We start from the raw sequence: 14,999 nt of genomic DNA on the forward strand, positions 1-14,999 counted from the left end.
ACGTCTATTCAGGTCTTCTGCCCATTTTAAAAATTGTGTTCTTTGTTGTTTTCCTTTTCCAATATTGAGTTGTATGAGCGGTTTATAAATTTTGGATATTAACCCCTTATCACTCATATCATTTGCAGATTTTTTCTCCCATTCAGTAGTTTATCTGCATTTTAACTAGATCTCCAAGGTGATTCTTGGGCACATCAAAGTTTGAGAAGCACTGCTGTTCACCCATCTAGGTCCCAGGTTCTCCATAGGGAATGTGTGAACTGCTACGATTTTTAAACTCTAAGCCAGGATATAATGCCATCAGGTATGCTAAGAACTGGAATACATTCTATATTGAAATTAACTTTATACTTTAGTGAGCTCATCTTTGAATAAAGTCTTTGCATATAGACCAGTAGCAAGAGGGAGCCACATCACCAGTACGCCTTTGCCACATCAAACATTCTTGGCCTCGGCATATATTCAGAGTTTAACACCAGCAATATTCAGTATGAGTTTTTTTTTTTTAAGTCACCAGACATAATTCCTCTATTAGTGGGTTCACTAGACATTCCCTAATGCATACCTTCTATTAATAGTCTTATTCAAAATTCCCCTATTGCCACCTGCCAGGGGATGTAGGAAATCAATTTAAGCAACCTCCAGCAGTCCTAAAGAGAGACTTTGAAGTCTCTGTACAGTGAATCCCAGAAAGACTGAAGACCAGGCTAGCAACGCTCTTGCTGTGCATGAGTGCTCTGTGCCTCAGTTTCTTAACTGCAAAGTGAGCAACATGATTGACAAAGAGTTTTAGCTTCTCTCAGCTCCCTTTCCTCTTCTGTTTTACCGTTCCTTTTTCTGGATCTCAGAACACGCTTCGGCTAAGACCTTGGGTTCTTTTAACTAGAAACTGGTGCAAACCTGGGCAGGTGTAAGATTAGACCCAGTCTAGGAAAGTGGGACTTAGTGGCTTAAAAGGTAGCTGTGGTTACAAGGAGCAGAAGGAGAATGGAGGAAGTGAAAGAATCTAATTCTTCTACAAGTTCAATGACGGCTCTGATGGTACCTAAGAGGCCTAAGTAACCTCATGCTCAAAGGTTTCACAGTTCAGTCCACTGGGGATGAGGTGTCAGTACCTTGCTTATGCTGAATTATGTTCCGCCGACCAGACTGCATCTGGCCCACAGCAGTGAAAGCCTGGAATCCTAACCTCTAGGCCAGTAGGGAACTCCCCTGGCATACCTTTTTAATCTCCTCATTTCCTCATCATAGAAGTTTCCATCAAATGTCAATCTACCATGAACTTATAACCATACCTGATGGTCAGACACTCCATCCCTACTGTCTTTATGTCTATCTCTCCATCTTCTCTAAATCTCTGGGGAAAAAAAAAAAAAAGCGTTTTCTCAACTTTGACCAATATGTATATTGATGCGTGCAAATAAACGAAATAAATACACGGACCAGAAAGGACCAATTCTGTTTGGTGTCAGCTAGGATCTCCTACCACATATTTATAGACTATTAGAACTGCCAGAGACCTCAATACTTCAGCAATTCCCAAATATGACTCTGTGACCCTCTATCAGAATTTTAGCTTCTAAAAAAATGCAGTTTCCAGGACCCCACATCTGTATTTTCTAAATGCTGGCTGGGTGCTCCTGACACCCAGACAGGAGTCTGACTCACCTTCACCCATTTATAGTTGAGGACAAGGTAGATGAGGCCTGCCACACGTTCAAGGTACCAAAGCCAATGATGGCAGGTGGAGGGTCAGGTTTCCTTTGTTATAGGTCATGCACCTATCTACATTTCTGAGTTCACATGTGTGTCAAAGAAACAGAAGCCCCTATGATGCTGAATCAAAAGTAATCAAAAAGTGAAAGTTTAAAGAACATCTTGATAAGGTGGGCTTTACTTTACCAGAATTATCCCCTGACTGAAAGATGAAAAGAACCAACAAGTCCCAAACATCCTTTCCCGCAGCTCCACCTTCCAGCCTGCACTCAGCAGGTACCCAAAGCCTCACTGATTTGAAGCTGGGGAGAGACTAAGAGCGCTCCATGGTTTTAACAATTTCAGTAGATTCTAAATCCAGGAAAATAATTTTTCTTATAAGCTGCCAGACTCCATTTGGGACTTATCAATACAAATAAAACCAAACGTAAAACCAGACCAAACAATAACCTTAGCTCAGGACTTCTGAGATGACCTTGGAAACTTTCGTGGCCCTCTAACTATGGGTGAGTGATGGGTCCTCGGTTCTCCATACGCCCCGCCCCAAGCTCTTTTCCTCCCTCCAGCTCAGCACTCATTTCTATGCATGTGAGTCTCAGCCCTTCCTCTGCAGCCCTGCGCTCTCCCCAGCAGGATGCCATGTCAGCACTGCCCTCTTTCCATGAATCCAGGCAGAATTCAGTCTTCTCCATCAACATGGAGCCTCTCCTCATGCCCCCTTTTTGGCAGCACCTCCACAATGCTTCTCATCTCCTACGTTTTCAAATTAGTGGAGATTTCTAGTCAGGTACTGCTGGACTCCATCTTTGTTCTTGTGTCCTGCTGGGCGAAGGACAAGAAAGAATTATTATCAAATCTGTAGGTGGCACCAAGTGGGAGAAATGAGCAGATATGGGTGATGGGATCAAGATGAAAATGCTCACAACAAGCTGTAAGGGAAGACTGAAATCAATACGATTAAATGCAATAGGAATAAAATTGTGCATTGAGATAAAGATACAATGTGACGATACTGTATTATTCCATTTACATGAACTTTAAAAGCAATTTTTATTTTTGCAAGACCAATCTACGGGGCTAGAAATGGGAATAGTGGTTACTTCTAGGGTTTCCGGGAGGAGATTAACTGGAAAGGGGCATGAGAGAACTTTCTAGGGTGACAGCAATGTTCTATATCATGATTGTTGTGTTGGTTGCAGGGGAGTATTCATTATTAGGACTTATCAGTTTGCATACTTGGTAAGACGTGAGATATGTGCACTTTATAAGTTCCAGTCCAATATAAGATGGTGGATTTCAACAAGTAGAAGTACCTAAAAATGGAATGGGCTCTATTTGATATGAAACTCCCTGGAAGCATTCACGCAGAGACTAGAGAACCAACTGTTGGGGATGTCATAAGCTTCCAGGGTGGAGAGCTATGGTTTCCTGAGTATCTATTGTATGCCAGGCACTCTGCTAAAACCTAGAGACGTTAGGAATGATAATATTCCTCTGCTCGTTCATTGCAGCATTATTTACAATAGCCAAGATATGCAAACAACCTAAGTGTCCATCAATGGATGAACGGATGACAAAGATCGGACAAGGATGAATGGATAAGGAATATACTACATTATATTATATATTTATATATAATATGCATATATAATGTATATAATTATATATTCTGTTAAAAAATATTCCTCTGCTCCTTCTTCTTCCTCCTTCTCATCTTATTACTATTATTATTATCATTAAATAATTAGCTAATGCTAAAGAATGCTTACTTTGTACCAGACGCCATCCAAAGCAGTTTACCCCCATTATTGCATTTAATCTTCACAGGAAATCTTTGAGAATGGTACTGTTATTATCCTTAGTTTCAGAAATGAGACACACAGCAAATAAGTGTTAAAGTCTGAAGTTGAACTCTGATTGGCTCACATTACAAAAGGTGTGTGAGCCAGAGTGGGGTCAGAAGTAGAGGCCCAGGGAGCAGATGACTGCGCTCTCTTCTCCCCTGCTGCCCTCTCTCCTACAATGTTGCAATCCTTGCCCCTCTGCCTTGGTTCAGTGGCAGCAGCTACGGAAGGGTATGGAGTTGGGGGACATGGAAACTCTATGAAAGAGCAAGATTAAAATAACCAGGAAGGCCCCTGATGACATAGGACGGTCCTTGAAGCTCTAGAATTTTGCTGTCCAATACAGTAACCACTAGCCACGCATGACTATTGAGCAATTAACATGTGACTAGTTCAAATGGAGATGTGCTGTCAGTGTAAATTACACACTGGATTATGAAAAAAGAATGTAAATTCATCATTAATAATTTCTATATTGATTGTATGCTGTAATGGTAATATTTTAGATATCTTAGGCTAAATAAAATACATTACTTAAACAGTTTTATTGGGATAAAATTCACGCATTTAAAATGTACTTGAGGGAATTCCCTGGGGGTCCAGTTGTTCAGACTTGGCGCTTTCACTGCTGAGGGTCCAGGTTGATTCCCAGGTGGGGGAACTAATACTCCAGGTGGGGGAACGGGCAGTGCAGCAAAAAAAAAAATGTACTTGACAATGGCTTTCAGTATATTCACAGGGTTGTGCATCCACCACCATGATCAATCTTAGAACATTTTCATCACGTTTCAGCAAGAAACCCTGCACCACTGAGGCATCACCCCCCAATCCTCCCACCACCACGCCCAAACCTCCAGCTCTGGGCAGCCACTAATCTCCTCTCTGCCTCTAGTATTTGCCTATTCTGGAAATTTCATAAAAATTGAATCGTACGTATGTGGTATTTAGTGACTAGCTGCTTTCACTTAATGTTTTCAAGGTTCACCCATGTTGTACAATGTATCACTACTTAATTTCATTCCATTGTACAGATATGTCACATATTATTTATCCATTCATCAGTTGATGAACATCCGGATTTTCCCCACTTTTTAGCTTTTATGAATAATACTGCTACGAATATTAGTGTGTAAGTTTTTGTGTGGACATATGTATTCAGTTCTCTTAGGTATATACCTAGGAGTGGAACTGCTGGGTTATACAGTAACTTTATGTTTAACCATTTGAGGAACTGCCAAAATGTTTTCCACGGCAGCTGTACCACATTATATTACTACAAGCAGTGTATAAGGATTCCAATTCCCTGCATCAGGACACTTGTTATCTGTCTTTTGATGATAGTCATCCTAGTGGGTATGAAGGGGTGTCTCACTGTACTTTTGATTTGCATTTCTCTAGTAGCTAATGATGTGTTGAGCATTTGTTAATGTGTTTAGTGGCCATTTGTATACCTTCTTTGGAGAAATGTCTATTCAGATGCTTTTGCCCATTGTCTTTTTATTATAGGGTTTAATAGTTCTTTATATATTCTAGATACAATTATCTTATCACATAGATGATTGCAAAAATTTCTCCCATTCTGTGTATTGTCATTTTGCTTTCCTGATGGTGTCCTCTGAAGCACAGAAGTTTTTAATTTTAATAGATAAAAGGTCCAGTTCATCTATTTTTACTTTTGTTGCTGGTGCTTTTGGTGTCATACCCAGGAAATCATCACCTAATCCAAGATCATAAAGATTTACGCCAAAGTTCTTTTCTTAAGAGTTCTATAGTTTTAGCTCTTAGATTTAGATTTTCAATCCATTTTGAGTAAATATTTTGTATATGATGTGAAGTAGCAGTCCAACTTCATTCTTTGGCATATGGTTATCCAGGTGTCCCAGCAATGTTTGTTGAAAAGACTCTTCTTCCCCCATTGAATTGTCTTAGCACCCTTGTCGAACATGAATTTACCACAAGTGAGAGGGTTTATTTCTGGACTATTATTTCTATTCCATTGATCTATATGCCAGTACCACACTGTCTTAATTACTGTAGCTTTGTAGTCAATTTTGAAATCAAGAAGTGTGGGTCATCCAACTTTGCTCTTCCTTTTAAAGATTATTTTGGATATCCTGGGTCTCTTGAATTTCCATATGAAGTCTAGGATCAGTTTGTCAATTTCTGCAAAGAAATCAGTTGGGATATTAATAGAGTTTGTGTTGAATCCATAGATCAACTTGGAAAGTATTACTATTTTTTTTTTTTTTTTTTTTGGCCACGCCACGAGGCATGCATGATCTTCCCCAACCAGTGTTCGAACACCTGCCCCCTGCAGTAGAAGGGTGGAGTCTTAACCACTGGACCATCAGGTAAGTCCCGGAAAATATTACTGTCTTAACAATCTTAAGACTTTCAATTCATGAATATGGAAAGTCTTTCCATTTATTCAGGTCTTCTTTAATTTTATTCCACAATGTTTTGTAGTCTTCAGAGTATCAGTTTTGCGCTTTTGCTAAATTTATTCCTGATGATTTAATTTTTTGATTGTTTTCTTAATCTTATTTTTGTTTAGAAAATATTACTAAAAGTAATTTTCTCTGTTTATTTTTAAGGTTGGCTACTAGAAAATTTAAAATTATACAGGTGGCTCACATTATATTTCTTATGGACAGTGCTGTTCTAGAATAAAGAGGCTGAGATTAGAGGAAAAAAGGAACATAAAACAATGGAATATATCAAAAGTATGCATGCCGTGATGGCTCTGGAGCTACATTTGTGAAACCTAGTGTAGAATTTTCACCTATTATGGAAATCACAAGTGTTGAAGAGCTTCTGATTGCACTCAGAGATAACAGGTGTACTTGTCCCTACTCTGCACAGAGGGGATTTAATCAGATAAGAGTCTGCAGAGTTTTCTGTGACTTCTCAGCCCTTGGGCCTATAAGGGTAGTAAAGTGACATTGCCATTGCCTGAGCTCAGGCATGAGGAAACAGGGAAAGGGTGAGAAAAGACAGCTCATGCTGACGGCCTCAAATCCTTTCATATGGTATCCAGGAAAGGGAGTAACAGAGCTTTGCCGTTGACCCTGGTCTGAAGCTGACCCCTCTTACCACTTCTGCTCCTCTCATTGGCACTCCCTCGGGAAAATCTTCCTTGATCCTTCAGGATTGCTATAGATGCCCCTTCTTGCTGTGCCCTTGGTGTTTTCTGTAATATTTATTACACAGATTTGAAGTTGCCTGTTTACTTTTCCTTCTTCCCTATAGACTGTGAGTTTCTCAAGCAGAGACAATACCTTGTTAACCACCTACAGTGAAGTAATGGGAGTGATAAATATTGAGTGAGGGAATGATTGCGTGAGTATTATGTTCCTTCTTTCTTTAGAAGAGAGTAATGTCACAGCATCACATTAAAAAAAGAAAGATGCTTTGTAAGTGTATTTTGGTTCACTGGGTAGAAGTTAAATTTGTTGTTAGAAAACTGATGTGAAAACTAATGTGAGTTCTAGTTCTGGCTTTGTTACTTACTAGCTGTGTGACCTTGAAGAAGTCACTTATCTTCTCTGGACTTGATCCCTCATCTGTAAGTTGAGAGGTTGAAGTATTCAGTTTTAAATCCTTTCCAGCCCTAATATTCTGTGAGATGCTGAAGACAGGGCAAATCTGGCTTTCAATTGTTGGCTTACTTCCAGACAAGTAATTCAACAGAACAGCTGAGATTCCCAACATTTTGCAGGGGCCTCTGCCTTCTCCCCCTTCTCCATGTCTTAGCAAATATGAATAGCCAAGGGCCTCACTGAGGGTGGTTTTTTTACAGAATCCAATTTCAGTCCATTTAGAGGGGTACTTTTCATGCTGACTTGGTAATTTGAACTCTGTCATGCCTGATGGACTGAATGCATTTTCCCTGCCTGTGTTACCCGCTCTGGGCTGGTGGGAAGAGAAAGTGCAGGCATTGGGAGTGGGAAGCAGGGGCACTTTAATCTAAGCAGCTGCAGATCAGCTGTTTTGGCCTTGCAGCCAGTTTTGTGTTTCCTGCTCTGAGGCACAGGATGTGGATACCATGGCATTGGAAGGAGAGTGGGCGATGGCTATCCTTTTCCCTGACAATTGCCTTCTTCTTGCAGCGCAGAAGCCGCTAGCCTGTGGGAGCAACTGCAGCAAGAAAACTGTGTTGATCTTTGGGTGTGACTAGGAAACACCTGGTTCTGCAAACCATCAGAATTATTCCAACCGATTGTTGTGGAGTCTGATATATGCTTGCAGAAGGCATGTGATGGAGTATGGGGCTTCCTCTGCTCCCCTAACCCCCAAGTATCTATACTTGTTCTATTTGATCAGAGAGTAACCCAGGGGCCTGCTGGAAGTTCACTTTCTTCTAGAGTGCAGTGTAGGGAAATACAGAAGATAAACATACAGGTATTAGTAGCCACACTATAAATGAGGAAACTGAGGCTGAGCAGGGTGGGAGGAAGAAATGAATGTTTATTCCATGCTTACTCTGTGCCAAGTACTGAGCTAGGAGACAGGTACTTCTTAATCCTCCCAACAGCCTTTTAAGAAATGTGACATTATGCCATGTATAGGTGAGGAAAATGAGGATCAGAAAAGTCAAGCAACTGCCCCAAGGTCACACAGCTAGTAGACATCAAAGCTGGTATTCAAACAAAACTCCATCTATCCACGCCGAAAGATCACAGGATTTGAAATAGTGGAGCTGGGTGTTCTGACTGCCTGCTGGGCTACCTCAGCAGTGGCTCCTTAACCTGGCTGGTCAGCGGAAACTTTTCAGGACGTTAAAAAACTATAGTAGCTTGAGCATCATCCCCATGATTCAATGCATCTAAGGCACAGACTGAGATTACGTATTTTTAAAAAGCTGCTTCAAGTGATTCTGATGTTTTGGAAAAAGCACAGCACTGGAGCACATAGCTTCTCTTCTCTTTTTTTTTTTTTAGGTGGTTTTTTTTTTAGAACGTGGTCACTGATTCTTTGACACACCTCTAACTGAGAGATGGGGTCTATATCCCCTCTCTTTGAATCTGGTTGGGCTTGTGACTATATGACAGAAGTGAATTTTTTTTTTTTTTTTTTTTTTAGATGTTGGGGGTAGGAGTTTAGTAATTTATTTATTTATTTTTGCTGTGTTGTGTCTTCGTTTCTGTGCAAGGGCTTTCTCTAGTTGCGGCAAGCGGGGGCCACTCTTCATCGCGGTGCGCGGGCCTCTCACTATCGCGGCCTCTCTCGTTGCGGAGCACAGGCTCCAGACGCGCAGTCTCAGTAGTTGTGGCTCACGGGCCCAGTTGCTCCGCGGCATGTGGGATCCTCCCAGACCAGGGCTCGAACCCGCGTCCCCTGCATTAGCAAGCAGACTCTCAACCGCTGCGCCACCAGGGAAGCCCCATAGCTTCTCTTCTAACCCAAGTCTCCTAGGATTTCTTCAGTCCTCAGAAGCCAAGATCCAGTGAGCCCTGCACTTACTTCAAGTAACATTTGCCACCGGATCCATCATTCATCCCAGGTTCAATGCTCAACGTTTATTGGCCACTTAGTATGTGCCAGGCATTGTACTAGGCATTCTAGCTGCAAAGATGAACCACAGTGTCTGCCCTGAGGAACATCCGGATAGTGGACCAGACGAATAGGAATAGGAAGTTCTGATTCCTATTTGTAGCAGATGCCAGGCAGAGGTAGACTCATGTTGTTTGGAATGCAGACTAAGGAATCAAGGAAGGCTTTCAAGCAGTGATGACTTGAACAAGTCCTATAGGAGTTAGCATGGCAAAGAGTGGACTGGAGGGGTGAGGCATAGCCAATTGGGCAGAGGGAACAGCATGGAAAGGCCCAGAGACCCCAGAACAATGGGTTCGGGGAATCACAAGAAGCTAGGCAACAGTAGAATGTAGGGAACCTTGGGAAGAGGACCAGGAGGTGTCAGTGGGAGAAATCACATGAAAGACCTTGTGTGTTATGCTGAGTCTGGCCTTTATTCTAAAAGTGATGAGCAGCCACTAAAGATTTCTAAGCTGTGGCATGACATAATCAGATGGTGTTTTAGAAGGGCCACTCTGCTAGAAATGAAAAGGTGAACCGTAGGCAGAAGAAGCTGGCAACAGAGGAACAAATGAATTGCAGAATTAAGAATTTATGTATGTCAAAAAGCACCATAAACAAAATTTGAAAACAAAGCACTTGGAAAGCATACTTGGCAGTGTTTCTTGCCCAAAATCATACTCTTAATAAAATTACATATTGATAATAAACATACCGATATCAAATAAATAGAAAAATCACAAAGAAGGAGGTACAAATGGTCAATAAGCATATGAAGATGCTCTTCACTAATAAAGAATTGTGAGTTCATATAACATTGATATACTATTATTTTCCTCTCAAATTGGTAAAGATTTGGTAAGTGATAATACCCACCCGTAGTGAGGGTGCAGGGAACAGGGCACTCTCAAGCCTGCAAGTAGAAGAGTGCTTTGGTACAAACTCTCCAGAGGGCAGTTGGTAAAATATATCAAAATTCTTAAAGATAGCCAAACGACATCCTTCTCAGATTTTATCCTCAGGAAATAGTCCTAGATATGTGCAAAATTTAGCTACAAGAATGTCTGTTGCAATATTATTTACAATAAAGATTGGGAACGCATGAGATAATCACTATTGGAAGTTTGGTTACCAAATGAGGGTCCACCCACATAATGAGGACGCTGTTGAAACAGTTTGCGAGACCAGCAAAAAATGTTACGTTCGTGTTATAGTGGGTGAAGTAGCACAAGGTGCAGAAAGTGTGTCCCATGTGCTACCATTTGTGACAAAATAGATACATACATTTGAAAATGCGTAACTGTCTCTGAAAGGATATACAAGTAGCTGGAGAGAAACTAGAGGCTGGCAGACAGGGCAGGAAAGAGAGTTACTTCCGACTCCAGATCTTTTTGTAATTCTTGAATTTTGTACCTGTGTATGCATTACATATTCTACAATATAAATACACATTTTGAAAAGTGAGTTATTAAAGAGTATGTACAGTATGATCCAATCTTTGTTTAAAAAAATGCATGTGCATGTGTACATTTATACCAAAAACAACCAAAAGATACATCCATAAGGATAACAATATCTGTCTCTGGTAGTAGGATTATGGGGCGGAATTTATCTTTTTTTTCCCCTAATATTTCTACAATACACATGTGAGGCTTTCATAATAATTACAATAAAAGTATAATATTTTTTCCCCAAAGAGTCTATCACAAAAGTCCAAGCGGGAGATGGCAAAGCAGGTCAGATCCAGGATGAGCGCTCCAAGTATAGCTCAGCAGTGATATCTGCAAACAAAACGTATAATTAAATACCAGTCCCTGTTTGGGGGAGGGACGAGGAGAAGGAAGCTGATGGTTTGTTAAGGGGAACAGAGCTGATGTTGCCTACCGGCTCTCTGAAGTCTCTGGACAAACGCACAGGAAGTTCAGTCCCACCATCTCAAACAAGTCCCAGGCAGCTTTTTTCTTTGGGATCATTTAACTTTGGGTCACAGTGAATGGAGTTCCCAGCACGCGTACCTACGTTACCAGACAAGCAGAAGACCTGGTCGCTTGTTCTATGAGGTCCCATGAGGTTGTCCTCACCTAGTTCTGGTTTTCAACCGTTTTCTTTGGAAGGATGGCAGCAATCTTATCATCTCCATCTGTCCAGCTCTGCCCCAACTCACTCGGTGAGGCAAGACCCCTCTCCTGTTCCATGCTGCAAATAGTTACTCTGAGTCCTTCTTCATGGCACGAAGACCAAAGGAAGACCCTGCCCATTTGAACTGGTTCTGCACACCACCTCTGACCTCAACTTCATCCTTCAGATCCTAACAAGCAGTCTGCCAACTCGCAAACTTTCTGGGCTGGAGCCTCAGGAAGAGGGGAGTTCTGCACGTTTGCCTGTACGATGCGTGCTGCGGGGTGGATTTGAGTTAGGGTCATGTGAAATCATTTTGGGGGAAGAGGGCAGAGAGGAGGACATGGTAGGGGTGGGGGAGGATGTGGCAGCAGTATCAGCGTTTTTCCCTTTTTCCCTTCTCCAGAGGGTGAGCTATAGGCAACCAACTGGGGGCCCCTGGATATTTCTAGCACCTTCTTGCAGCCCCCGTTGGAAGCCTTTGAGGAGCTATGTGAATATAAACTGTGCTGCCGGCTTCTGGGCCCCTCAGAAGTGATTGGATCCTGCAGTGTTGGAGCCTCTGATTAAACAAATAAGCCAGAATTAACTTTGTGTTTCCTTTCAATCTCTACCTGGAACTGTGACTCTTCCCCAAAGCTGGGGATGGGGTGAGGAATGTTGGGTGGATTGTTTGGATACGTGCTGGCCCGTCAGCAAGGAGAATAAACAATACACAGAAATAACTGCTGGGTCTCAGCTGCCTTTTCCGCCACTAGGGAGTCAAGTGTTAGGGACAATTTTTCACCTTGGGCTAAATATGAAAGGCAGCCCACGTACCATCATTGACGTAGTCAAGGTTTGTCACACATACTGTCCTGCTTTTGAATGGTTGTAACTACCCAATATTATACTTTTTAGGGCAGCAACTAACTACAGAGTAGTTAACAGCTGAAGCTCTGGAGTCAGACAGACTCGGTTCAAATCCTAGCTATGCCACTTAAGGCCATGCAACATTGGGCTAGTTTTCTCTTTTTCAGTTTTCTTATCCATCAGATGGGAATAGTAGGGTAATTGCACAAAAGAAATGAGATTATACATGTAAAGATCTGAGGATAGTGCATTTAATAAATGCTCACTATTAATATTATTGCATCTGTATATATTTTAATTTGTACAATATTATCTCACGGATCACACAAAAATACATGAAAGTGCTTCGAAAATTTTAAAGCATCATATAAATTAAAGGTATCATTGGTAATAACCTCCTATGACTATTTCTCAACTCTTCCAACTCCTTGAAGACTGGGACTACATCCTACGTCCCAGGGCAAACTGTACAATGACAGGCAAACAAGAAGCCCTCAGTAAGCGTCTCTGATTTGACTGAAGCAACATGGCATCGCAAAAAGGGCATCGGTATCGGGAGACTAGGCTGGGATAAAATTAGTTTAAGGCAGGAGAGCCAGTCTGCAGTCATCATTTAGTCATTCAACAAATATTTGTTGAACACATTCTATGTGCTAGATATTGAGTCCAGGTAATTTCATCAAAAGAGAGGCTACAGGCTCCCGCACAGCCAAATCCCTGGGCAGTCTCCACAATGCCAGCCTACTCTAAAAGCACAAAGGCGCAGCCAGCATTGTACACCACTGCGCAAATGGCTCATTGTTTTGGGGGAAGTCCCATCCTACCTGGCTGCAAGCAGCTCTGACCGAGGGTTGCGGGAGGGAGTAAAAGTGAGGAAGTGGGCCGCTTTCAACAGAAATGACAGGAACTGCTGCCTGTTAATTTATTTTTATTTACACTTAATTCGTCCGCAGTTCAGTCTCCCAGTCTATACAATGCTCTTTCCCCTAGATATCATCTCTCCCTCTCCCCATCCCTATGTGGTCAGCCCCTGGCCCACTCTACCCTGCCCTTCTGCTGTCACAGCTGCCTGCTGGCTGGGAGTCTGGGAGAATGGTATGTGTGGTCACCAGAGGGCACTGAGAGTGGGCTTCGATGGCATGTGAATCCTGGCAGAGTCTCAGATCCCCAAGTGGGAGAGGAGAAAGCACACACCAAGACAACGAGCGAGGGAGGGAGGCAGGGCCTGAGGTTTTGGGGGTGGGGAGCGGGTCTGTGTGCAGGAATCCAGTGCACAGACTCTCAGACTCTGTTGGCTTAACCAGCGCTTCTGGTGTCTGTCTCATCCCTGGATTTGTCACAGTTGCCTTGAGATGCTGCAGTCTGTCAGGCAGCTGTGGAGGGGTCCAGCCCGTGGGCTCCGTGCCCGACGCCTTTGGGATGGTGCACCTGCCAGGCTCTGCCTCTGCCGGAAGCACTGGCCCAAGTCAAAGCTGCAATGGCATTCCCAACCTGTGACAGTCCTCTCCGGCTGTTCCCGCTGAAGTTAGGTCCCTCTCAGCGGCTGCCCTACCGGAAAGAGGATGTCCCTTGTCAGGGCAACCCACCAGATTCCAAATCTGCACGTCTCCTTCTTTTCACACTGGGAGTAGACAAAGAGTTGAGGGGCAATAGGAGGAGGAAGTGGGGAGAAAGGAACAGAACTCTGGGAAGAGCTCTCCACCAGCAGGTGCCTGGATGTCCCGGCTTAGGCTCGGCTCTAGAAAGGTGTTCCAGTTACATGGCTTCCTTCTCTCTCTGGGAGCATCTGCTGAGCTTCATCTCCGTCAGCTGGATATATCGAATCACGTTGGTGTCTGTGAGGAGAGAAACACACCTTAGGGAACAGCTGGTGAGGGGAACTCTTGGGTCTGTGGAGAATCAGACCAAAGCTGTATCTGCAGACCATGGACAAGCCAGACGCACCCAGCCAAGGTCCAGTGTGGCTGAAGGGCAACCAGGATGTGGTTCCTCTCTCTGACTGCTCCGCGTCTCCACGTGGACAGGTCCCTGTGACCCAGAGGACAGATGGCAAGGAGAGGAGAGACAGGGGAATTTCTCCCCTTATGTCTATGGAGCAGCAAACCCCAGCGGTCCTGAGTCAGCACAGTTAGTTGGAGTTTAACCTCAGGCAACTTAGAAGTTTCTCTGAGCCTCCTGTCTCGTCTGCAAGAAACAACCTCCGTTTTTGAGTGCCTACTTTATGCCATGTTTTTAACCTTCATCGTCTCACTGAACCCTCATTATAATCCTGTAAGGTATGTTTCATCATCCTCACTGTGACCAAAGTTAAAACTGGGCCCCGGAGAGATTAAGTCAGATGCCCAAGGAGACACACATAGTTGCTGCATCTGAATCCAAAGGCTGCCTCTCCCAGGGATCATAATATCTTCCTCATAAAATTGCTATGAGGACCAAAGTAGATATGTCTAAAAGGGCTTAATCCAAATGATCAATAAATATTAGTTGATTGTAATGTTTTTTTTAAAAAAATAATTTTATTTATTTTTGGCTGTGTTGGGTCTTCGTTGCTGCACGCAGGCTTTCTGTAGCTGTGGCGAGCGGGGGCTACTCTTCGTTGCGGTGCGCGGGCTTCTCATTGCGGTGGCTTCTCTTGTTGGGAGCATGGGCTGTAGGCGCGCGGGCTTCAGTAGTTGTGGCACGTGGGCTCAGTAGTTGTGGCTCGCGGGCTCTAGAGCGCAGGGTCAGTAGTTGTGGCTCACGGGCTTAGTTGCTCCACGGCATGTGGGATCTTCCTAGACCAGGGCTCGAACCCATGTCTCCTGCATTGGCAGGTGGATTCTTAACCACTGCGCCACCAGGGAAGCCCCTGTAATGTTTTTCAGTTGGAGAGTTTGGAAGAAATTTGCTTCATTGTCTTATCTCGTTCTCACTAGTAAGGTTAGGCAACCACCT

At 43.1% G+C, this 14,999-nt stretch overlaps 1 protein-coding gene across 2 annotated transcripts in view; it reads right to left on the minus strand.

Annotated features, from left to right (window-relative positions):
- Positions 1-1,367: 1,367 nt before the first annotated feature.
- TTC9 (tetratricopeptide repeat domain 9) overlaps positions 1,368-14,999 on the minus strand; it is a 43,423-nt gene continuing 29,791 nt past the window's right edge. Inside the window, exon 3 of one of the 2 annotated variants that reach the window (XM_067731860.1) lies at positions 1,368-2,535. In XM_067731860.1, coding sequence (XP_067587961.1) covers positions 2,483-2,535 — 53 coding nt within the window. In that variant the 3' untranslated portion in view covers positions 1,368-2,482. Of the gene's footprint in view, positions 2,536-9,667; positions 13,901-14,999 lie in introns of those variants that run through there. The other variant, XM_067731869.1, reaches the window with a different exon arrangement.

The sequence above is a fragment of the Pseudorca crassidens genome, chromosome 1, assembly GCF_039906515.1.
Source record: "Pseudorca crassidens isolate mPseCra1 chromosome 1, mPseCra1.hap1, whole genome shotgun sequence".
Taxonomy (NCBI): Eukaryota; Metazoa; Chordata; class Mammalia; order Artiodactyla; family Delphinidae; genus Pseudorca; species Pseudorca crassidens.